General features: G+C 43.6%; 1 protein-coding gene across 1 annotated transcript in view; it reads left to right on the forward strand.

Moving 5' to 3' along the window:
- GLG1 (golgi glycoprotein 1) overlaps nucleotides 1-25,649 on the forward strand; it is a 129,215-nt gene that overhangs the window by 40,507 nt on the left and 63,059 nt on the right. The window contains exon 2 of the mRNA XM_075008290.1: nucleotides 22,853-22,885. Coding sequence (XP_074864391.1) covers nucleotides 22,853-22,885 — 33 coding nt within the window. The remainder of the gene's footprint in view (nucleotides 1-22,852; nucleotides 22,886-25,649) is intronic.

Here is a 25,649-nt window from a genome sequence, read left to right on the forward strand (position 1 = left end):
CTTAGCCGTATTTTATAAGTAGTCTAATCATTATGTTAAGACCACAGATCTGTTTTGTTGGCTACTTCAGCTTGCTTCCTGCTCAGCCAGAACTCTTGTCATTCACTGACAGCGGGGGAATAATGCCTGGCCTGAAGCACCTCGCGGACTCTTTTCTCCACAGCTTTTCCACAGAAAAACCCCAAAACTCAAACTTAACAGTTTAGTTGTCAAAATACCCAGGTGCATTCCAGGGCTAAATCTGCCTTCTGGGCGGTGAACAGCACAGGGCAATTACCATGTGATCCATCTCCTCTCATTCAGTGCCTCCATTTGGCATTCAGAAGCTTAGGAACTCCCAGAGCACAAGGTTGTGTCCCTGACTGTCTTGGCTCATAGCTCTTGATGGACCCTTCCACTATGAACTTACCTTTTTTTTATTTTCCTGAAACCACTTATACTTTTGGCCTTCACAGCCTACCCTGGCAAGTTGTTCCACAAATTGACTGTGTTGTGTAAAGAAGTACTTCCTCTAGGTTTGGTATTAAACCTGCTCAGTATTGACTTCATCTGATGAGCCCTGGTTCTTGTGTTATGTGAGGGGGTAAATGGGATTCAAGTTCTCCTTTCCATTCACAAGTCTACAGACGTCTTTCATTATTCCCTCTTCAGTTGTTTCTTTTCCAAGCTGAACAGTCCCAGTCTTGTAAAACTCCTCTCCTACAGAAGCTGTTCTATATGCTTAATCTGTACCTTTTCCAATTCTGTACCTTTTCCACATTTTTTTGTTTTAACATGAAGTGACTGGAACTGCACGTGATACTCAAGATGTGGGTGTACCCCACATTTATACATAGTGGCATTAAGATATTTGCTGTCCTATGTGTCTCTTTCCTAATGGTTCCTATCATTTTGCTAACTTTTTTGATTGCTGCTGCACATTAAGCAGATGTTTTCAGAGAGCTATCCAGAATAACTCCAACAACTAATTCAGATCCCATTGTTCTGTTTCAGTTGGGATTGTTTCCAGTCCGTATTATTTGGCATATATCAACATTGAACTCCTGTCTTGTTGCCAGTGTCCCAGTTTTTGGGATCCTTTTGTAACCCTTCACAGTCTGCTTTGGACTGAACTCTAGCATAATCTTGTCGCATTGCAAACTATTCCACCCCACTGTTAACTCCTTTTACCATATCAATCATGAATATGTTGAATAGCACTGGCTCCAATATGGATCCCTAGGGGGCTCATTTTACCACTCTCCATTTTGAAAACTGACCATCTATTCCTACCCCCTGGAGAATTTTAAAGCATTTATCAGCTACAACAGAGAATACTTCTTTGCAAGTGGTGGCTGAGCAAGCCCAGGGATGTAGGGAGCTGAGGAGAGGTCAGGCAGTGCTCATAGCAGTTCACATGGGTCCAGTTTGGCTCTCTTTGTGGTTTGACCTTCACATTGCTGTCAGGGTTTTTTTCCCGCCCACCTCAATTTGGGAGCATGTGTCTTCTCTCAGCTCTGGTCAAAAGGAGAGGAGGGAGAACACTCAAGAACTGTGCAGGAAATAAATGTTGGTGAAAGAGACAAGCTTTTGTGCCCCACAGCCTGTTTTTCAGACCTTCAGCATGGTTCACTTATGTGGAGTGATTTTCATCACTTGGAAGACTGGCGGCAAACAGTGGGCTTTCATATGGCCAAATGCAGTGTTCCCTATACAGGAAGAAAGAATGTTAGCCCATAGGTACTGACCTCATTGCTTCTGGAAGGAACAATAAAGCATTCTGGCAACCCTCCAAATGCCACGTCCTGGGATCAGTGTTGGCAGCAGATCTCTCTCAGAGCTATGGGACACGCCTTCCCTCTGCTCCTCAGGACCGTTCGAAAACTAGAGAGGAGAATGCCCTGCTGAAGATGACGACAATGATGCATTTCTGGGCAAAGAGGCTATTGTTCTCACATCTGTTCATCCCAGCATCAGCTTTCATTGGGTCTCTACCTCCCAGAGACTACTAGTGCTTGCACCAGTACTCCACCCACAACCAGACAAGCTCAATCTAGCTTTTGTGCATTGGAGTGTAAGCGACTGCTTTCAAATGAGCCAGTTAACAGACCACTAGAACTGGAAAAGGCAGCACGCTTTTTCTGTGCATGCATGTAAAATCCATGGGTTAAGTCTCATGTTAAAGGAAATGTGGCCTGGCCTTCCTTCAGGTGCCCATTTAATGAGCGTGTTTGTGTCTCCAAGCTAAAGAGCCAAATTTCTTCACTATTCTATATTTGGAAGGCTGCAAATACATTGGGGATTTTCTGTAGTTCTCCTACCGCGTTAGAGCAGCTAGGGAAGCATGTCTGGAAATCTTATGGAGAACAAGACTAGCGGTGCCATTGGCTCAGCTCTGAGTAGCGATCGATCACTCAACTGTCTGTCCTCTAGTTATTAGCACTGGAGCGAACTCTCTCTGCTTCAGAGCTGAACTTTGAACAAATACAGGCTTGTAAATTTATAGGGTGGGAACTCTCCTTATAAAACATCCCATTTTCACCGTTTATCCCAGTGAGCTGAGCTACTGTAAATCCCACCGGAAGCAGTCCATTTTATTCAAAGACAATTACAGTTGGAAAGAGCCAGCAGAAACGGCAGGCCCAGTAAGGCATATCCATTAAGCAGCATTCTCACTTTAATTTTTGTTTCCTTAAGAATGAAGTGCAGCTATTAAAGTCTTGCCACTTTAGCAATTAGAGTTTCAACCATTATGTGGATCTTTCTAGCAGTAAAAGCAGTGCTATCTCTTTCCCAGAACTGAACCAATGGTAGAGACTAAGTAATGACAGAACAGTAATGGATGTTTCTGGCAGTGAAGAGACTGAATTTAAATTCAAACATTGCGTAGAGCAGGGGTAGGCAAAATCTGGCTTGCCACCATTCCATGGCCCAGCAGGGGCCTCAGTTAGGATCCCTGCCTGCTTCCCTACCTGCCTGTCCCCCTGCTGCTCAAAACAGCCTGCTGAGGTGGCCCTGTGAGCATGCCTGCACCACAAGAATGACCCAGGCAGCTCCCATTGCAAGACTGTGCTGGGAAAAATACCCCTCTGAGTGACACTTTCACCAGCCTAAATGTAGTGTGCCCAATGCTATGTCGGCAGGAGAGCTTCTCCCACAGACACGATTATCGCTTGTTGCTCCGGGAGGGCAAAGGGGGCTGCAGTCAGGGGGGAGCCTGCCGGGGAGAGGCCAGAGAGGAGTCGTCGGCACTGCATACTGTCAAATAAAGTCCCACCTCAGCCAGTGAAGGGAAGCCAGCACTCTTTGTGGTGTTCGCATGTGTGTTTAGCCTTTGCATGCAAACAACTTGTGAAATTCTGCCCGTCATTCTGGGATTCCTGGAAAAAACAATAGAGTGGCAGGCTATGACCGTGCTAAATCTTGTGTATTTCACAGAACTGAACAGATTGCCATGTTTGAGACTGGGGAGGAATGACAAGCCATATAGCACGAAGGATATCTGTTTCCACGAACGAGTTACAAGGCACAAAGTAAAATGTTTTCTCTCCAAATACCTCCATTATTGGGAATCTCTGTGCAGTGGATTTTCACCACGAGAATCCAGTGTTCGAATCTTCAATTGTTTGTCTTTGTGTGTTTGCTGTCACTGCAGCACACAGGGTTTTGATGCAGTGTGGTAAATCAGGCTTGGGGCAGAGAGAGAGAGTGCGCGCGCACGCCTTAAATATTGAGTCTGGTCTGGCTATGGTCTGAAGAAGTGGGTCTCTCCCACGAAAGCTCACCTAACAAATTATTTTGTTAGTCTTTAAAGTGCTACTTGACTGCTTTTTTGTTTTGATAGTATATAGACTAACACAGCTCCCTCTCTACTGTCTCTTGAATATTTGACTTTGCAACCTTGATGTTCTTTGACAAGCGTTTTTATGTAACATGTATTAGATTCCAGAAATCTGACAACAGAGCAGTATCGTGGGAATACTAACTGAACACGTTGCACGTAGCAGACTATCTCTTGTGAGATACATAGCCAAACTAGCTTTACTGTGACAGCATTATTTTTCATTTTGACTTTAGTTTATGGTAGTAGCTTCAATGTTACTGTACAAAAGCTGACATTGATGTAACTGGTTTTAATAGTGCCACCACCTTTGCATCCAGCCTGGAATTCCCTGTTTGGCAGGAAGACTGTTCAAAATGTTGTACTGCTCTTTGAAATATGTACTTGGTCTTCACAGCTTGCTGAGCTGTTCATGTTGTAGCACACCAGTTTTCAGTGTGTAGCTCAGTCAGTCCGTAGCCCTGGCCAAAGTACAGGTATCAGTAATCTATTGTGTGGATTTGGCCCACAATGGTAAACAGCTTAAGAACCTATTTTGGGGGAGGGATAGCTCAGCAGTTAGAGCATTGGCCTCATAAATCCAGGGATGAGGTGAATCCTTGACAGAGCCTTTCAAGGGTATGGGGCAAGTTAGATTTTAAAAAAAAAAAAAAAAAGTCAGGCGTGGTGATAGGTCCTGCTGTGAGGGCAGGGGCTGGACTCTATAACCTCTTGAGGTCCCTTCCAGCTCTATGAGATGTGTATAGCTCCATGTATATGTATGTATGTAACCCCTGTTCTTGCTGTTTTAAAATCTAAACTGGGTAGTTAAACTTCCAGCACTCTTGGGCCTCAAAACCAAATGTGGATAGGGAGTGTATAAATGACCGCCCATGTTTTGCTTGGTTTTGTATTCTGCAATGCAACTATAAAATTGCAAACGCTGTATTTTAAGCTGACACTGCTAATGTACACCTAGGTCTGTAATGGCAGTTCCGTTTTTCTCTGGGATCAAGACTTCCTCTGAACACCCCTGCTGTTGTCCCGAAGCACAGTAGTAGTAGTGGTTCTGAGGCAAAAAACTAAATTGTGCTTATGATCTGTATTGCAAGTTTTGCAGTGATGTAGCCCATCAGCTGAAGTCTGGGTGGGGTGATAGGAGAAATAGAGCTAGAGACTTCCTGATTTCTCTTTAGAGAGGTCTAAGTCCAGGGAATTCACAGAAGCACAGCTTTAACATAGTTTTTTTTTTTTTAAGTTGGATGCTCAGGCTGAAATACTGTTTCTCTGATACAGTCCTTCCTCAGTTACTCTAGAAATTCTACCACTTCCTAGCGAGTAGCAGCCTATAGGGGTCTGTAAATGTAGCAAAATCGTTAATTCAGCAGCAAAATCAATAGACCTTGTAAATTTGGAATTCAGACAGAAGCCAGGCAGTCTGTCAACTATTCACAAAGTTTCAAAGGAGAGAGAAGCTGTGTGGTGTATTAAACCAAGGTGATGTCGTTGGTTCAATACAGATTTTGAGGGTCGTCGGAGACTTCAAGGCTGCTCCTATATAAATAAAATGAAACAAACCAGCAGACTCCTGTAGCACTTTACAGACTAACAAAATAATGTATAAGGTGATGAGCTTTCGTGGGGCAGACCCACTTCCTCAGATTTGGAGAATTGGGTCTGCCCCATGAACGGTCATCACCTTATACATTATTTTGTTAGTCTTCAAAGTGCTACAGGAGTCTGCTGGTTTGTTTTGTTAGAATACAGACGGACACAGCTCCCTCTCGGTTACCTATCCATTGCACAAGAAAACTACTCCTCTCGTCCTTTTTGAGCTGGGGGTAGGAGTGGGAGAAAAGCTGCTGAAACGTCCCTTGAGTGGACACAGGTTCCGCTCACCACTGATTGATGTTCTCGTTCAGCCCTGTGGTGACTTCATTTTGTCAGTCCAGTACTTTATATTCACTTATCCTTTCCTCTCATAAGAAACTGTCTCTTTGAGGTGCAAACAGGCAAGCAAACAGCAGCTGCTTATCAGCTCTGTAGTATCTTTAAATGGATGATGTAGTAAGACTAAAGCTTTGTCTATAATTTAAAGCAGAGTTTCTTAAACTTTTTGAGACTATGGAATGCCAAACAATTTTATGCAGAACACGAATGAAAATCTACTTCGTTCGTTGATGGTACTCGTTCCTCTGCTGTAGTATTTTCACTCACTTCTGGCTTTTTTTTAAAAAAAAAACCTCAATTTACTCTTTTTACTCATATCCATGGAAATACTAAATTGAATGTCATCACACGCCACACGCATTGGTTGACATCAAGCAGCTGACTGACAGCGTAGCCACCATGCTGGCACGGTACTTGTGCTGCATTTTGTTGCTAATTGCTACACCGCTGTATGACTACGAGAAGATGATTAGAGGAGAGGTGAGGCTAGCAGCACAATGTTAGTTAACCTTTCTGTGTTGCCAGACTGCTGCTGCTCTCACGAAATATAGAAATAAATTTATCAGCATTTTCCATTACTGTTGTCATAAAATGGTTATTTATTGTAAAACTCTGAATTATTTTCCAAATGCTTGTGGCACACCTGCGACTTGTGCATGGAGCACTGTGGTCGTTGGAACGTAGTTTAAGAAACACTGCTTTAAAGCGTAAAGGGCAAGAGCACTGGGAAAGATCTCTCTTGCAGTGCACCAGGTAAACTACCTCCACAAGGGGAGTAACTAAGGCCAGGTCTACGTAAGGGGGATATGTCGATTCTAGATATGCAATTGCCATACGTAGAATTGCATATGTAGAATTGAGGTATCTGAAACTGACTTACCTGACTGTCTTCACTAAGAGATGTTGACAAGAGTTTCTCCAGTCGATCTCCCTTATGCCTCACAGAAGCGAGTCATCCAGGGGTAGGTTGCCGATCAGTTTTGTGTGTCTCTAGCAGATGTGTGAAATTGAACTCTGGAAGATCGACTCTGATTGGGTCGATCTTCCCGGAAGTGAAGATGTGCCCTAACTGTCCTGAGAGTGTGACTGTCAGTGCCATAGCCCTGTTTACAGTGACGCTTTACAACGCTGTAGTTTGCTGCCTTTTGGCTGTCTGTGATTTCTCAGAGCCCCAAGGCAGAAAGTTGCAATGCAGTAAGGTGCCAGTGTAGATTTAGCCTAAGTGGGGACAACTTAGTTTAAAAAATAAACATTTGCTAAGGGAGAAATACCTCGATTATCACAAGTTTCTTTTTATAAAGATTTGGCTTTCAAATTTGGGGATAAATAGATAAGTTTTCAAGTCACGGTTGGTAGCTCCTTGTCTTCACTTTCTGAAATTTAAAGGTGGAGAGCGAGGGTTTGCCCTCTTGATGACACTTATGGCAGATAACTCTTTGAGTAGCCATATGCTGTCAGACCTATGGGGGAGAATGCTTTATTTATAGGGAGGGAAGGGAAAGTTTGATTTAGAGCAATTTAACTCACCAACTTTAATGGTGGAAGCCTTGATTTTTAATAATTTTGCATTTGTGCTTTATTTTTCAAAAAAAAATTGATTCTCAGTTGGTAACCATTAAAACATGATGATTTGTATCTGAACATAGTCTTTATATACTACATTTAGTGCTGCTTTCTGATAACCCAGAGGGTCTGTTTTGACTCAGATTTTCAAAAGTTGCATCAAGATAATGGGACATTGAAGATCTGAGCGGGCCTCCCCTCATTTATTTAAGCAGTTATGTAGCTTAGTTCACATTTATTCCATTATTATTTATATATTTATGTTGAATGATGATGAAAAATGTATTTCTTATTTACTAGATTAACTTTTTACTTGTGATCCATATCCAACTCTGTTTGGAAATTTTAATACAGTTAAATGCACAAAAACATTTTAATGGTTTATGAAACTACCTTAAGTGTTGGATACATATAAAATGATCAAAACATGTTTTATATTTCAAACCGATTTATTAAACAAAGATGGTATTGTTGGTAGTTAATGAGTTGATTGTTTCTGATCACCTTGTCTTTCAAGATTGTAAAAACTAGTAGATTTCATCCTTTCATACCTGATTTTTGTTCATGAGCTGGAAGTGTAAAACCAGGCTTTCCTACTTTTTCAACTCTCAGCTGATTTCTTTACTTTGAATGAACATTGAACTGAACTAATTTACATGAAAATGAATAAAATACTGTCAGTGGAAGAGGCTAGTGTTATCCAAGGCTGGTTAAGCACTTCAAAAACTCTTGATTCAGGTGCTTAACCAGTGTCATCTATCAGGCTAGTTCTTCAGCTTTCTTAAAACTTGGCACAAAAGCTGATTGTTTTTTGGATAGGAAATTACTTAAAATAGATTGTTTGGACCTTAGCATAGTTTGTAGATTTCAATTTTCAACCTTTTTTTAAATTAAAAAAAAACCCTGGCGTAGTGAAAAATAAATCCATTTTTAATTAGAAGTATATTTTTATCCACCCTACTTTTGAGTATGGGTTGGGAAACCAGAATCCTTGTTTTCAAGGAGCCACAACTTCCCAGCATGGAGTGCTAGTAGGTGTAGGGGAGGGAATTCGACTTAATCCAGTCATTAGCATCTTGGTATTCCTACTGCAGGGCTTCCCTTTAATTTTCTTCCTGCTGGACTGCTCGTTGGCAGTATGTTTGAGATGACACAATTTAATTACAGCTAAAAATGATCGCTCTAAATTAGTGTGGAAGAATAAACATTTCTTGACTTAGACTGCCTCAACACTTTGAGATAAAATCAAATTTAAAGGAGTTAGCTCAATATTAAAATGTCACTGTCTTCAGTGTATATACCATTAGCTCGATTTATGGAGCCATAATACGAATTAGAAAATGTTGATATTATGGGATGGGTAGAGCATCAATTTTCAATTTAAAATATCGAATAAAGGCTAGTTGGAAGCGCCATGTCCTTAATTCAAATTTATTAGCCTCCAGAAGTGTCCTGTATGTATCCCACAAAGCCATGTGGTGACCCTCTATATATGGCTGCTTTCTTCTCTGCTGCTCTCCATCCAGGTGCGCAGGAAGAAGGTCACAGGGAGCCCACAGATTTTTGATTGAATTAGAATTTGAATTGGAATTCAGCAGTGCCCAGCACTGCAAATATATAGGGTGCCCATAACCATCATTACGATACTGAAGCATCCCTGAGCTTGGTAACTGAAGGCAAAATTGCGAGACTGCCAGTGTGATTGCCAGAAAGATGTGTGCTAAAAGTTGAAGCATTTGTGGACCCATGCTTGTGCTGCCATCTCCAGTTTATTTCATTCATACTGGGCGCTCTGAATTCTGGGACAGTGCTTTGCATTCTGGGATTAAAACGTCAACCACTCACATGCAACCGGGGCTAAGGTACTGTGGGGTAGGTACCCACAATGCACTGCTCAGGCTGTCAAACTTGCAAAGTGGCTGCAGAAACTTGACATGGAAAAATGGTGGGTTGAATTTCAAGCTTTGTGGGTGCTTAATTTGAATTCATAAGAATGATTTTAAAAATTGAATTTATTAAAAATTGATTTTCTCATAGTGGAGATGAAGCCTCAGATATCTTTCTAAACCTGAAAGTTCAAGATACTTTTAAAATCACTTGGTTGAACAGTAGTGCTTGTCACTGCTCCCATATTGCATGAACAGTAGTCCAGGATCTGTTCATGTTCACCATGGTTGCATTAAACTATGAATTTTTTTTGTATAAATACATATTATTTTATCTGACATTAAACTGGAATATTCCTTTAAAGAGCAAAGGTGCTTTTTATAGGGGAGGTATCTGAGCTGATTATCTTCCTAGACAGCTTGTAGCGTTTGTGAGCACAGTTCAAGGGGGGATCCATTTTAGGCCATTAAAATGCAGAGGAGGAGTGCTATGAAATGCAGCTAAGATCTGTTCCTAATTGTTCCATTTTCATGGCCTAAATTAGGCCTGCAAAATTCTGCTTACCCACTCATATGGAGTGAGTCACTCTTCTTGACAGGTGACTAAAGTGTCATCAGTTTTCTATGAACTTTTCTGCGTCATTTGATACTGTAGATCACCAAATAGTCTCACCTCATCCCAGGGATATTCAGGTAAACAAAAATAACTTGAAATGGCTACTTTCTTCCCCAAAGACCAAACCCACTGTTCCTCTGTCTCCAGAGGTGCTCTACCTTGCCTGCTCTGTCGTCTTGTGAAATTCAATGCTTACATGAAGCTATTGGGGGATGGGGAAGACATAATTGGTTGAATGGAGTTGATGCCCAGACTGACGTTTCCTTTATATCAAAGACGTGCAGCTTTGCTTCCTGCCTTCTTCAATCTTAGCCAAAGCCAGTGCTCTGAGCTATCTGCTAGTTAAAACTGACCACAGGCAAGCTTGGAATAATCCATGCAGAAGGGCTGGTCTTCAGGGACCATTCCCTGTCTATCACTCCCAGCTGTCATGGGCATCTGCACTGTAACTTGTATGTCTGCAGCCTTGGGCTCTTTTGGGTTTTCTCACTTTCAGTGGATGTCCAAAGAGCGATAGTGAGAAAAGATCACTTCCGTTTGCCCAGAATGAAGTAATTACACTGGCGACCAGTAGGAGAGTCTTGAGTGGAAGAAATATAACTTTCATGGGGGCTGGAAGATACAGTAAACTCTTTCATATCTGGCATTCTCTCATCCGGAACTCTGAGACAACCAGCATTTTAACCATACGTAAATTTTAGTTACATTTTCCAGAAGTGCATACAGTGAATGTAAATACAAATACACAGCCAGTACAGTGTACAATACTACTGTCAAAGCACTCCATGTACATTTGTTTGTTCCTTAATATCTAATCTTGCTTTTCTTCAGTGTTATGCATTGGTAGGTATGTTATCCAGAATATTTGAATATCTGGCAATGTCCTGGTCCTGGGACTGCTGGATATGAAAGAGTACTGTACTTTCACAAGGGAAAATTGTGACTGTGTAGCTGTCACTTTCACATCTAAATATAATGTTAATTTTTGACCTGTCTTTCATGCACTACATGCCCACATGTATATTTCACAAACTCGATTGAGAGAACCCTGGAAACTAGTCTTTCTACTTCTCCTGCACTCGGATTCTGTGAACTTTGTGGGACCATATAAATAAGTAGAAATTTCAGTGGATAGATTCTTGTTTTGTAAGTGTCTGTTGTTCTGAGTGGATAAGCATAGGTAAATTATGAAATCTTTTTTTAGTCCAGGCTTCTACTTCTTTATTTTTCCAGACCTACAGAGTCAGGGAAGGAAGGATATTTTGCAGTGACTCAATCCAGCGACATCCAAACTTAGTCTGCGTTTCTCAGCTGCTAAAGTTATTTCAGGCCTGTGTGTACCCAAGGCGTTGTTTGTTAGATCGGACTGAAAAGCAGGCTATAGCTGCCCTGGCTTCTTATAGTTTCTGCCATGCAACTTCTTGTCTGCTGACTCCTCTTCTCCCAGTAGTGGACAAGTGTACACTCATGACCTGACCTCTTTTGAGGGAGTGAGTTAGGTTGCATTCCGGGAGGGGTACTAATGTTTGGAGCCCAGTGCATATGTAAAATAAGTACCTGCCTTTGAAGCAGAGATACCTGTGAATTTCCCTTAAACCTAACCCTGTGCTCCCCTCTGGCCTGCCTGGGTAGGGTGAGGGATTACCTATGGAGCCAAGCCCTGCAAATTCACAGGTATCTGTGTAGCAAAGATACACAGCTGGCTAGAACGTAGTGACAGCTGATCCTCTCACCTCAGCAGACTCTCTTCCAAATACATTTAGCTCAGTGGTTCCCAAACTTTTTGGCATCACACCCCCTTTTTGATTTTTGAGAAACCCTCACAACCCTCCCCCCTACTTCTTTACCATCATCCAAACCCTCTTTAACAAAATATTCTATTTATAATTTAAAATAAACACGAACTTGATATAAATCTTATTTAAAACAAAAAATAAACACAAATAGTTTTTCTTGGCCCAAAATTTTAATAAAAATGTGTTTTAACATCAAAAACAGCAGAAACAAAACAAATTTAATGTGAAGGATGCTGCTGCATTTTCTTCACAAGTTGGGAAATCCTAGGTTTGAAAGATGAAAGTGCCCCAAGCAAATCATTTTTGATGTCCAGTCGATATTTTTTTCATTTTCAATGTGACAACTTGAAAAGCTTTTTTCAGAGGTACATTGACAAAAACAGAAGAATGATGTGTAGCACTTGTTCTCCGACTTGCAGGCACATTAGAAAATATTTTATCCAAAAATTCTTGAAGCTTTAGTTTTTTAAATTCTTTTGCACTTGAATTGTATTTCTACTGCTTGTTCTTGCCATGCTTCTGGCAATGAGTCGACGTCAATGTGGAATGGATTGCAGACTCATTTGTAAATGGGGTTGCCCAAAAAGTTGTCTGGAAAATAGCAGAGGAATACATCAGGAAGGCAGTCCAGATGAAACAGAATTTTGTTCTTCACATCCTCTTTACAAAGTTCTTGGAAAACTTCATTTTCAGCGAGTGATGAAAATGTTGGAAAAAACTAAAAGTGAGGTGTCTGAGCTTGTGATCAATGTTTCCAAAGCTGGATTTTTTCTGTAAATGCTTTGATGGCATCATGGTGCGCTATGTTTTCAGCCTTGTTTCCTTGCAGCTTCAAATTGAGGTTGTTCAGAGATTCAAAAATGTCCACAAGTTATGCCAGTGAAAGTTGAAATGTTTGGTTGGTAAATGCATGATCGAACACTTCTTTCTTCTGTTGCTTGAGGAAAATCTCCTCTTCATCTTTCAATTCGAATTTCAAATCTTGAAAGCATGTTCCCTTTGGAAGGCCATCATAGCTCCGTGTGAAACCAAAGAGTTTTGTGATCTGCTCCTAAATCTGTACAAAGAGCAGCAAAAAGTCTCTTAAAGCACTGTTCTTCACAAAATTGACAACTTTGATGGCCAAATTCAACAAGTCTTGTAGGTCATCTGGAAGGGTTTTAGCAGTCAATGCTTGTCTGTGTTTAACGTAGTGAGTTGTGGTTATGGCTGGATTTTTTTCTTTCACTAATGTCACAAATTCAGAGTGAGAGCCAAGGATCTCTGTGCATACAGTTTTCCCCATGAAAATCCATTTTCTTCCAAAAAAAAAAAAAAAAAAGTTAGAAATCATTTTCACAACATCAGAAGCCTTTGTCATCATCAATTCCTTCGAAAAAAGCAGTTGTTTTGCAGTTCCATTGTTAATGAATCCAACATAGACAAGAAACTGATGGCCTTGTGCTGTGTCAGTGGTATTGTCGCACTGAATTGTGAAAAAAAGAGAGGCCACAGCTGGTTCCACAACTTGAAGTTTAAGATCTTCACTGGGTCATCAATGCCATGTTTCACGGAATTGTCAGAAAGCAAAATTTCTGATAGTTTTTTCCCTGCTTTCGACACCAAGCACAGTATCAGCTGCTTTCAACAAGCAAGGCTTCACAAGTGTTTCTCCACTTATGTGCACTTTCTTGGCTTTAGCAATGACAGTTCATAAGATGCTTCTACTGCTTTTGCCGCCGCTGGTTGAAAAGCTCCAGTAGTGTCCAGCTTCGTGCGTTTCAAATTTTGAAGTTTATCAGCAAAAAACTCTGTTGGTTTGTCTGTCAAAGGGCTATGGTTCTTTAAGTGTTGCTCAAGATGGCTAGGTCTCAAGGCATCATTGCTGAGAACTGTGTGGCATACTATGCGTTGAGGATGATCAATCCTATTTTTTTTCATGACATTGAAGCCATACTTAATATAGTCTTCATTGTGCTTCCTTTTCTTAATCACATCCAAAATATATTAATTAAAAATCTGAGTCATTTTCCTGATTAGGATAAATTTAATGGATGCAAGTTACTTTTATCAGGAGCAGTTTAAAGACTAGCAAAATAGTTTATAAGGTGAGCTTTCTTTTTGTTTTGATAGTGTATAGACCAGCACGGCTTACTCTCTGTTACTTTTTATCATGAGCGTTTATTTACTACTACTGGTATATGCAGATGTGCGCTGCCTTATGTATACCCCACCACCAGTAACTGTACAAGACCCGCTACCTACGTCCCAGATAGAACAGTCCCAAAAACTCCCACAAATGTGCTAGAAAGTTCAAAAAAGTTCCACTGCCTTCTACGTCATTCTTAAGCCTCCCCACCAACCGACTTGGTACACCGACATGTCGAAAGACCCCCCCCCCTCCCCCCATCGCATTTTGTGGTATGAAATTTGAAAAGTGTAAAAATTTTACAGCGGTGGTCTCCAGTCTTTTTACACCCAAGATGACTTTTTCAAAGTCAGGGCAAGCCCCAAGACCCCACCACTTTCTTGAAGCCCTGCCTTCTCTGTCGCCCTTGTCTCCATTTGCTGTCCTTAGCCCTTACGACTCTCACTGGGTTGACAGGAGGTATGGGCTCCGGGGTGGGAATGAGGGATTTGGGTGTTGGAAGAGGCGAAGGGTGCAAGTTCTTGGAGGGGATTTGGGTGCAGCAAGAGGTGAAGTGGGAGCTGCTGACTCAGGGAGGCAGTTGCAGGCTGGAGAGTTTTGGGGTCGGGGAAGTGTTCGGGTGGTGAGCAAACCAGAGGCTTGTGGATGTGAGGTTGCAGGAGTATGAGGGGCTCAGGGCACGGGGGTTGGGAGTATGAGGGGCTCAGGACACAGATTTGCAGTGTGTGGATTCTGCAGCAGTGTTGTGGTGGTGAGGGAGGAAGTAGGTAGGACTGAGGTTCAATACCTCAGGCCAGATTAATTCTTCTGGGGTTCCAGGGTTAGTGGAATTTATGGGCCCCTCTGCACTGAGGTAGGGCCAAAAATGAGGGATCCAGTGTGCAGGACAGGGCTGCCAGTGAGTGGGATAGGGATGGGGTGCAGAATCTGAATGGAAAGTACAGTACAGAAGCAAGCTCAGGGTAGGTGCCTGGCCAGGAAGCAGGGGGCTAGCGCAGGGTGCTGATGGGATCCTGGGCCAGGGGCAGGTGGATGTCTGGCCAGGGTACTCATGGGGGTCTGAGTGAGGGGCTGGGACAGCCTGGCTGGTATCTGGAGGAGTCTCAGCTGCGTGCCAGGTCTGGGGTCTCAGGAAGCATGCGTGCTGCTTCCTTCCCCTCCGGAACAACTGGCATGTTTCCTGAAAAGCCAAGCCTGTTGCCTTCCAGCGACTTCCTTCTGCCTGCCATCTGCCTGCATATGGCGCAGAGGAGAATGGGCGTCCTGGGTCCACGCCGGCTCCAGTTGCTTTAGGCAGTTCGCAGCTGCTGTGGGGAGCGCAGGCACGGACCTGGAGCTCCTATTCCCACCCCCACCTTTCCCATCCCCATGCAGGAAGGCAGCAGGCGGAAGGAAGTTGCTGGTGGGCAACAGACTTGGCTTTTCAGGGGAGACACTGGCTGTTTGGGAACTTACAATTTAGATTGTAAAAACGAGTGCCCAAATCGTTGTAAATCGCTGAGAATCAGCCACTGGAAAGAAAGTGGCTATTTTAGCATTTCATTTCCTTAAAGGAATGTTGGACAGACATGAGGAGAGGTTGGCCAGAGTCCTTCATGTGGTCCTGCTCTGTGCAGTGACTGTTGATTTGAAACATTGTGAGAGTCCAGAATTTGTCCTTCTGTTGGCTCTGCAGCCATATTGTTTGCTCCTGTATCCACAAAATTAACTGAGGTACTGCTTTCACTCAAGTTTCACAATCTTGCTGGTACAGGTTGAACCTCTCTAATTTGGAACTGTCTGGTCCAGCAATGTCCGTAATCTGACATGATTTTAGTTAGCCAGATGACCACTTGTCATGGGCGTGGCCAAGTTTTCATGGTCTGTTAAGTTTGTTTACAGTCCCCAGTCCTGGTTCTTTGTGTTCTGTTATTTAGCTGTAATTGACCTGTTATTTAGCTGTAATTTACCCCCAAACGTCGTCTCCGAGCCCAGTAAACAGTGGAAGTGTTGGTAGCGGTGCAAGACAGTACTGACCTCCTGTAGTCCTGCAGATTCTCTTTCAGCACTAGTCAGGCCTCAACAATGCTGGATGCAAAGGGTTCAACTTGTTATTCACAGATCTGAAAACCTTGCTTAGACACAGAGCTCAAGATGGGTTTGCAGAAATAGCAGTTTTTTGTTTTGGGTTTTTTTTTGGTCAGGTGGGGAGTGTTGGCTGAACTGTGCTTGAGCTGAAGTAATTAAGTGAATAAATCTGGAATTCTTGTGCTGAGCCATTCTAAGACCGAAATTGTACTTCAGGCATTTATCCCAAGCACTGGCAGTTTGGTATAACTTCATATGTGCAACCAGGTCTCTCAGGCCAAGGCATCTTCATGAGATTTTTAAAAACAGACCGCTGATATATTTTTGTTTTCATACGGTATGGTTTTTGGCTGCCCCTTTGATGGCACTGGGTCTTGTGTTTTCTGAGTATGTCTGCTGCCCTCGTCATCTGAAAAGATCAGTAACTTAGAAGTATGGAAGAGAGAGGTTTGGCAGGGTCAGCAGAGATGATGGTAGATTCCCAGATTTTTGTAACACACAGAGACGTGCTTTGTTGCGGAACACTGGAGTTAGATGGCATTGCAGGAATGTGCATAGTACGAAAACTGTTCTGAAAACTAAAAATTGCTTCTGGTTCTTTTTGGCATTTTGATTCTTCATTGCAAATGCACCCAGTTGCTTACACAGTTGGATGGCAGTTGATGCTCAGGGGTTTGGACATAATTTGTATTACATCAGCTAGTCATGCTTGGCCAGTCCACACCTGAACAATTCAAACAATTGTTCCAGTTTATTCAAATTACCTTCTGTTCTGCTTTCTTTTTTATTAGTGTGCTACCTTTGTAAAGAAAAATAAAATAGCGCATCATGGGAGTCAGGGATTTGCTGACAGTCTTAGGCATGTTGGATCTTTTTATTCGTATTTAAGCAGATACAGTATTCAGTGTGATCACACCAAAAGATTTGCTTTTAAAACACTATAATCAAGTAGGGGCTTCTGACTGCCATGTTATAATGAAAGATTTGTTTCCTGTTTGCTATATATGATGGTAGTGACCATATAAAGCAAATTGTAGTTCATGTAGTGTATCACTTTGCTATGTGTGGTGTGCCATGAGAACTGTCCAAGCCTGTGGTGAAATTTTGTCAATTTCCCCTTGATGTGGCTCTTTGCAGAGCTAGGGGTGGGAGGGTGGGGACTTGATTACCCTGTGCCAGCTGGGGCTCCAGCAGCAAGACTGCTTAAGTCTCAGCTGGCCTGGGGTTCATCAATCTTCACTCTTTGCAGCGCCACCATGAAGGGGAAGGCCGACCCCACAGGAGGCAGCTGAAATGCTGTTTCCTAGCCCAAACATGCTGGTGAGGAACCTGCCCCCATTCCCTGCTGTGGCAAGTGGGAGGTTGGTAGCCCCACTTTTCATCCTTGCAATTACCAGAGCAGCACCCCAACTCCCCCAACCTGTTTAATGTAATCCAAACCGATGGAAATATCGGTTACGTTCATATGGGGGAAAAAAAACCCTTTCGGCATGTGTAAGAAAAGTCTGTAGAATCTATAAACTTTATTAATCAGTATATGAATGAATACACATACATGAAACAGCAACATACAGTAAGGTCTCAGAGTATGTGAACTCAGAATACGTGACCTCACTCATACGCAACTGTCCCCCGATTCCTACAGTAAACCATGGAAATGCACGATTTCCAGTTGCACTTAACTCACTCCCATTGGCCTTGGCTCAACCCCTCTGACTCCACTCACCACCCGCACATAACTCCTGCTCACCCCACACGCCTGGCTCTGGTTCACCACCCCTCACGCTCAGCTCTGGCTCAACCCCCACTCTGCCCTGGTCCAAGCCCCCCCCCCCCCCACATGGCTCCAGTTTAAACCACCACCACCCCCTGCATGCGGCTCTGGTTCAAGCCTCCCCCGCGTGGGGCTCTGGTGTGGGGGAAGGTAAGAATTGTATGCTGAATAATGTCTTCACTTTTTCTTTCCGGTGTACTCCATTGTTGGTTTCTGTGTTGCCTCCACCTTTTCCTATATGTTGTCTGTCTTAAGACAGCTCCTGTGCCGTACTTGGCCAAGGTCTACCACCACATAAGCACAGAGCAAAAACAATGCTATCCAGCATCTCTCTATTTGCACATTACTTTTAGTTGGCTAAGAATAAAGTTTGCAGAATTCCAAACTATTGTGCTCAGAATTTTTAATTTTTTGGCCCAGAATTTGTTCAGCCATAATAATTTGGTTGAACAGGCTTTTCTGTGAGGCAGGATGGTGATACTAACTCCTAACTCTGAAACTAGAGCTGTGACTCTTTTAATTCTGTTTTCAGGTTCTTGTTGTGGACCTGATGTGGTTTTGCTCTTTCTTTCTCAGATTGGGATATCTGCTTCAGAAGGCTGTGGTGACTTTTTGTTAATGTGGTTTAATCTGTGGATAAAGAATTAGTGTTGCTGACCTGGCCATCTTGTAATTGGAAACAAAGTTCTCAGTTTGAACAACTTATTTAATGCTTTTCTTTAATGTTATCTTTTGTGTTAGTCCTGAAAGGTTGAGGCGGGGTCGTATTTACTGGCATTTTAAAATCAAGATTGGGTATTCTTCTAAACAAAGTCTGGAATTCAAACACACACTTATTTTGGGGAACTTCTGTGGCATGTTAAGCAGGAGGTCAGGGTAGATGATCACATGGATTTCTTATGACCTTAGAAACTAGGACTCTAGGTCAGTGTGTTTTTTTTATAATTTGTGAAGCAAAACGTTCTCTTTGTTTTGTCTGCCTGCTATGGTTGGCAGCAACTCTGATGTATTGCTTTTTTTTTCTTCCAGTAGAATCAGGGTAGTACCTTATTGTATAAATCACATGGTCTACAGAGAAATGTTGAGATAAACGTGAAAAGACAGCCACCCATGCTCTTTAAAGCTAAGAAGTGAAAGTTACTGAGATGCTGTCCCTTAATTTTGGTTGTGTTCTGTATTTTTCTTAGTCTGGTTAAGAAGTATCAGATGAATTTGAGTTTCCACGCTTCTTTGGTTGCTTAAAAGTTCCTCCTTTCTGTCCCTTCTACTTTCCCTAGAGCCTCTGAATTGCTGCACAGAGTCTGCGTCTCCACTATTCTATTTTCAACCAGGGATCGCAAAATCTCAGTTGTCCAGGTAGCTTGTGTGCTTACTCCAAGGCCTACCACTGCTGTTACTAAGTTTTTTTTAAGAGCACCGAGAAACTGATCTGATTAAATGTTTTGCTGCTGCTTCCTGCCCATGGGTAACCTGTAGAGTCAGAGCCCTGCAAATCCACAGGTATCCCTTTTATTTCCGCAGCTCAGATGCAAATGTTGTATTCATGCATGGCTCTGTGAATAGTAGGGGAGTTCATTTCACTGTGCTGCTATTTGGGAAGCCATGCGTAGGTGCAAAGCCACCGAAGCGATCTCTCCTCAGACGTGCAGGAAAGCAGCAATGCCATGGGTTACATTTGCAAGACGTATTTATAGCTTAAAAAAATTCATTTTGTCTTAAAAGATTCAAGATATTGTCAAATAACGCATGTGAAAATTTTTACCGTTAAAGTACCCAAGACTACATACATGGGTTAGCCAGTTATTTCCCTTTTGTTTGCTTGCTTTCAGCGTAAGCACTTGCTGTGTTTTACCTGTCCATATGTATCTCATATAGGAACAGGGAGAGAAAAATCTTTACAAAGGTCAGGTAATGTTACTGTAAACAAATTGCCAGGGAGATTTGGGATCAGATGCTACCTGAGCTTACCAGTAACTCATCTTTTTCAAAGATTTCTGATTGATATCTAAAGTCTACAGAAGTTGACTGAGGTCATCCCCCCCTCTCCCACCTCACCATGTTCCCCCCTTACTATTAGTGAGTGACTCCTTTAAGCCCTGATTTCTAGCTCATCTTCAGTCGTGGTTGTGCCTGGGTGCACTTAAGAGAAGTTGTGCTCTTCAGTCAGGTCATGTGCTGTTAAATATTTAAGTGCTTGCTCATGTCAATTCCATATGAGGTGTGTGCGTGCCCATTTGCAGTCATCAGATTTTTGCCTTAGCCATATCTGTAGAATCGGCTGTGGTGCCCCCTGAAGTACCACTCTGATGTCGCTGTCTATTAGGTGCTCCTGGCCAATGTTCCCTCTAACGTTTTCCATCCATGTGTAGAATAAATGTTATGGGCACCAAAGCATGCATGGATGTGCACCACCTATGCAAACACAGGTCGATGGCACTCTGCTGATCACATGAGCGGCATTTGAATCTCTCCAGGATGGCTGCCCAAGCATACAGCTTACAGAGAACACTGCCCTGGCTCTGCACCCTCTTGTTTTCTTCTTCCTGCCCTTGAAGGTTGGTCCAGCGCTGTGTCTTGCATCTCAGGAGCCTTAGCGGTTCTTACAACCCATTGTTCTGTCTCCTTTGTGTGTAATTTATAGGTACTTACTTAGACAGTTACATGTTAGTGTAGTTTAGTACTTAGGGGCTGGGCTGGGCTTGGAATAAGCCTGGGAGTAGGGCATGCCAGTTAGCCAAACTTTGTCATGCTCATCATGCTGCAGGCCAATGCCCATCAGTGACCCTCACAGTAGCTGTTTAAAGTGTGTGTGGGAGCCCTCCAAAAAGGCCCCAGCAGGGAAGGGGACTTCAGGCACAGGGTCTGTGTCAGGCCACGTGTGCCCTGGAGCTGCATGGGGGTACTGCTGTGGATGGATCCTTCAGCGAGGGAGCAGACTCCCTGGATTGCAGGGGGACCCCAGCTCCTCATAGGACCTTCAATGCCAGAAGCGCTGTGGCAGCCAGAGGAGGGAGGCTGGCCAGTGCTGCAGAAACCAAGCCCGGTGAGAGACCTGGCTAAGTTCCTGGTGTCCAAGGACAAGCTGATTATAGGACCGCCCTCTTAGACAGTGACTGCTCCCTGACTGCAGTCACTGAACCCTACGCAACAACCTAGGGCCCTGGTATCCCAGTCCTGGTGAGAAGAGTCCTTATGCCACGGTTGGCACCTGGGACTTGTGGGACGCCTGAGTTAAGGCCCTAATCCTGTCCCCGTGGCACGATCAGATCTGCCACCAGACATCGCCATAGTGCAGGTCACCATTGCATAGGTGGTCCCTCAGGCAGTGGTTCCTCTCTGCCCCCCGCCTCCATTGAATCATAGCAGCACTTTGATTGGATGCAGAGGGAGTAGATGGCTCTCACAATCAACGTTGTATGCAATCAACTCACTCCTCGCTTCATATGCCTTTGCTTTATGTGCACGTGACTTTAGTAACACGGGTTGGAAAACCACTGGGTGGCTTGAAATCAGCAGAGTCTGTGCATGATGGGCCGCAGGTTGCCCACCTCTGTACTAGGGCCCTAATCCTGTGCAGATCTGAACCTAAACCGGTGAGATTGAGGGTCACTTGGTATTGTCATGAGAACAAATAACCAAAGCAGCTCAGATGACTTCTGGGTTGTGCTCTCTTGTCCTTGTAAACCCTTTTGCTTACTAGTAACAGAGAGAAAGCTGTGCTAGTCTATATACTATCAAAAGAAAACAGCAGTCAAGTAGCACTTTAAAGATGAACAAAATAATTTATTAGGTGACGAGCTTTCGTGGGACATCTGTCCCACGAAAGCTCGTCACCTAATAAATTATTTTGTTCATCTTTAAAGTGCTTCTGGACGGCTTTTTCCTTTTGCTTCCTAAATACATTAAATCAGCCTTGCCCGCCTTAGAGAAATATCAGCGCTAGCCTTCATCCTTTCTGTGAAGAAACTGTCCTTGTCTAAAATATTTGACAGCAGGTTTAATTGTGGGCATTCCAACTCTTGCTTTCCAATTAGTTTAATGTGAAACTGATCTATTTTAGTTTCAGCCTATTGCTGAATGAGAAAAGTGAGAAGAGAGGTGGAAACTTATCCCGTAAGTCACAGACACGTAGCTGTTAGAAGCAGATGTGACTATTAAAATACTGTACATTTGACAGTTCCATGTTTTTAATATTTTGTTGTGGAGGGTATGAGCTGAAGCATGAGGAAGTTGTGAGCTGCTGCTCTTAACGCCTTTAAGGCTGACAGCCCATTTGTCAGGTTATCAGACAGCTGAAGGATAGCGTTCTCGTAAGGGTACTGGCAGAGCCAGCTCATTCAGTGCTAAACTTTCTCATGCCAACTGTATTTCTCATCTGGTTTAGAGCTGGTGAGGTTAAAAAAAAAAATCTTCCTTTTGCTCTGTACTAAACAGATGCAAAGTCTTTGGAGGTCACAAGTAACTGTTATAAGTAAGGAGTTGGGAAGTTTCAGTGATGGTTGCAGGTTTTGGAGAGTTGTTTGTGAGACTCATGGATGTGAAAGAGCAAACCGATAATGTGGAATGGCATAAGAATAGCAACAGTTCTGGTCTCTAGAGGGGGTATAAAGTGTGGTCCGTTGATCATGGGACCATTTTTCTGTGGGATGAGAGACGAGTGGGTGACAGTAGGTGTTACCTACCTACCTTCCTTTTTGAAGTAGAGAGGTGATATTGCGGTTGGTCTCACCTAGGAGAGCTGCCCAGTTTTAAAGGGGAAGCTCTCAGCCCATTGAAATGCTGGTGGGGCTGATCTTAGGGATAGTTGTAATCAGCATTTGTTCCTCCATTTCTGCTTGGGCAGGAGTTCTGCCCTCATGGCTTATAATACATGGGTAACTGAGCTGAGTACAGATCAGGAGGCACGTGAGACCAAGCTATGTGGGAGCTAGATTAATACTGCCTCTCGCTGTGCAACACAAAGGCTACAAAATGAAACAGTGACTGGAAAATTGCTGAGCAGTGTCTTACTAAAACTGGGACAGTTGAGGTCTGTGAAGTCTTCATGGCATTTGTACAGCAACATTCGTATGTTGCTTCTAAAGTTTCCTGTTTTCTGGCTTTTCATTAAACAATTTTCATGATAAGAAGTGATCTTAAAATGTTCTGGAAAATGTGGAGTTGTATTATTCTTGGCAGTAGTTTTTGAAGATTTGACATCCTCGTTCTTTAGCATGTGGTAACCAGCTCACGTTAGATCCAAACTAAAGCTCCTTTCTTTCTTTTTCTTTCAGCCAGACAATGAAATCTCTTCAGACTGCAACCATGTAAGTATCAGTTGGTTTTCTTTGCTCTCAAGCTACCTATAGCATTTGAAACTTACTTTCTTTGGCAACCTCTAGCTATTTTGCAGAGAGCAGAAATAACACTTTCCACGAGCTATAATGGTTTCTGTGCCAGTGTGGGTTCCTGGGCTTGTTCCTGGCAAGGGAACATGGAGTCAATCTCTTTACCACTGCAGGCCATCTCAGTTAAGCTTTCTGAATTCAGGTTTGTAGTAGGGCGCGTGCTGACTGCTCACAGTCTTCACCTGTAAATCGCTTGGTTTAAGCAAGGAGTGTCCCAATTTTCCACAGTTCACTAGATGACCTCATCTGTCAGAGGTTGCAAGTCCCAGTAGGCAATGGTCAGTCTTCACTAGAGGAGTGCTGATTGGCTGAAAATGGCGTATTGTAGGCTGAGACCTGTAGTCTCTGAACCACACCTGTGTTAAATGTGAAGGTAATTAAAATCTTTTCCATCTTATGCATGAAATGTGTAGCCCGAAAACCCTTGAGAATGGTAACAAGGGCCTTTGGCTGCAGAAGGTATGAAAATCCCTGATGTAGATTGTGTGATGTATTCAGCAACCAGTTCTCTCCATGTAGGCTGGAGTATGGAGATTTTCACACACTTAAAAGGTACAAAAAAGCCAGACACTGACACATTTGTTTTGCCAAAGATCCTACAGTCACCCAGTTAGCTCAGACGGTATTTGACATGCTTCCCAGGTCTGTGGCCACCTCTGCCCTTACGTGAGGAAGCCAGGTCTTTGCCCACTGCTGGTAATCTTCCTGCTCCCCTGGCCACAGCTAGCAGAGACTCTGTAAGTTAGCAACAGGCCTGCCCCACCTCCTGAGTCTCGCAAGAGTGTCCAACCCTTCATCTGCTGTACTTGCAGCATCCACAGATTTGCTTCTTGCAAAGACACATCCCACTTTACCACTTTCTCCTGTGATCTTACTCAACACACAGCTCTTGGGTTTGTTTATAGCGAAAACAAGTACAGTAAACCCGATTTTTGAGTTGGGCTTGCATTAACGCGAGTTAAACACAACTCAAAATCCTGCTGACCCCAGCGCTCTCGCACACATACCTGCCCTGGTTCAAACCACCCATGGCCTGGCTCCGGCTCAAGCCCCCCTCCCGGCTCCAGTTCAACCCCCACAGGGCCCCAGTTCACCCCTATCCTGTGCGGCTCCAGCTTAACTGCCCCAGGGCCGCACGGCCCTAGCTCACCACCCCGACCCTCCTGCAGCCCCAGCCCTGTGCTAATTTCCGCTCTACTCTGCACTGGTTAGGCCTCAGCTGGAGTATTGTGTCCAGTTCTGGGCACCACAGTTAAAAAAAGATGTGGAGAAACTAGAGAGGGTCCAGAGAAGAGCGACAAGAATGATTAAAGGTCTAACGAATGCAACCTGTGAAAAAAGGTTGAAAGAATTGGGCTTGTTTAGTTTGGAAAAGAGAAGATTGAGGGGAGACATGATAGCGGTTTTCAGGTATCTAAAAGGGAGTCATAAGGAGGAAGGAGAAAACTTGTTCTTCTTGGCCTCTGAGGATAGAACAAGAGGCAATGGACTTAAACTTCAGCAAGGGAGGTTTAGGTTGGATATTAGGAAAAAGTTCCTCACTGTCAGGGCGGTCAAACAGTGGAATAAATTGCCAAGGGAGGTTGTGGAATCTTCATCGCTGGAGGTATTTAAGAACAGGTTAGATAGATGTCTATCAGGGATGGTTTAGATAGTAGTTGGTCCTGCCGTTGGGGCAGGGGGCTGGACTCGATGGCCTCTCGAGGTCCCTTCCAGTCCTAGTGTTCTGTGATTCTATGGCCCCACAGTATGCCAACATTTTTATGGCTGACCTGGAAAAGCGCTTTCTCAGTTCTCGTCCCCTTGCGCCCCTCCTCTAGCTGCACTACATTGATGACATCTTCATCATCTGCACCCATGGGAAGGAGGCTCTTGAAAAGTTCCAGCTTGATTTCAACAGTTTCCATCCCACCATCAACCTTAGCCTGGACCAGTCCACACAAGAGATTCACTCCCTGGACACTACTGTGCGGATAAGCGATGGTCACATAAATACCACCCTATACTGAAAACCCACGGACCGCTGTGCTTATCTACACGCCTCCAGCTTTCATCCAGGGCACCCCACGCGATCCATTGTATAAAGCCAGGTGCTACGGTACAACCGTATTTGCTCTGATCCATCAGACAGAGACAAACATCTACAAGACCTTTGCCAAGCTTTCCTCAAACTACAACACCCACCTAAGGAAGTGAGGCAACAGATTGACAGAACCAGACGGGTACCCAGAAGCCACCTGCTACAAGAGAGGCCTCGCGACGAAAACAAGAGAACACCACTGACCATCACATACAGCCCCCACCTACGGCCTCTCCAATGCATCATCAGCGATCTGCAACCCATCCTGAACAATGATCTTTCACTCTCACAGCCCTTGGGAGGCAGGCCTGTCGTCCCCTACAGACAGCCTGCCAGCCTTAAACAAATCCTCACCAGCTGCTATAGATCACAAACCAGTAACTCTAAGCCTGGAACCAGCCCCTGCAACAAATCTCGCTGCCAACTCTGCCCACATATCTACACCAGTGACATCATCACAGGACCTAACATCAACCATACACCTGCACATCTACTAATACACTATGTGCCATCATGTGCCAGCAATGCCCCACTGCAATTTACATTGGCCAAACTGGACAGTCTCTGCGTAAAAGAATAAATGGGCATAAATCAGACATCAGG

Source organism: Carettochelys insculpta, chromosome 14 (assembly GCF_033958435.1).
Source record: "Carettochelys insculpta isolate YL-2023 chromosome 14, ASM3395843v1, whole genome shotgun sequence".
Classification (NCBI taxonomy): Eukaryota; Metazoa; Chordata; order Testudines; family Carettochelyidae; genus Carettochelys; species Carettochelys insculpta.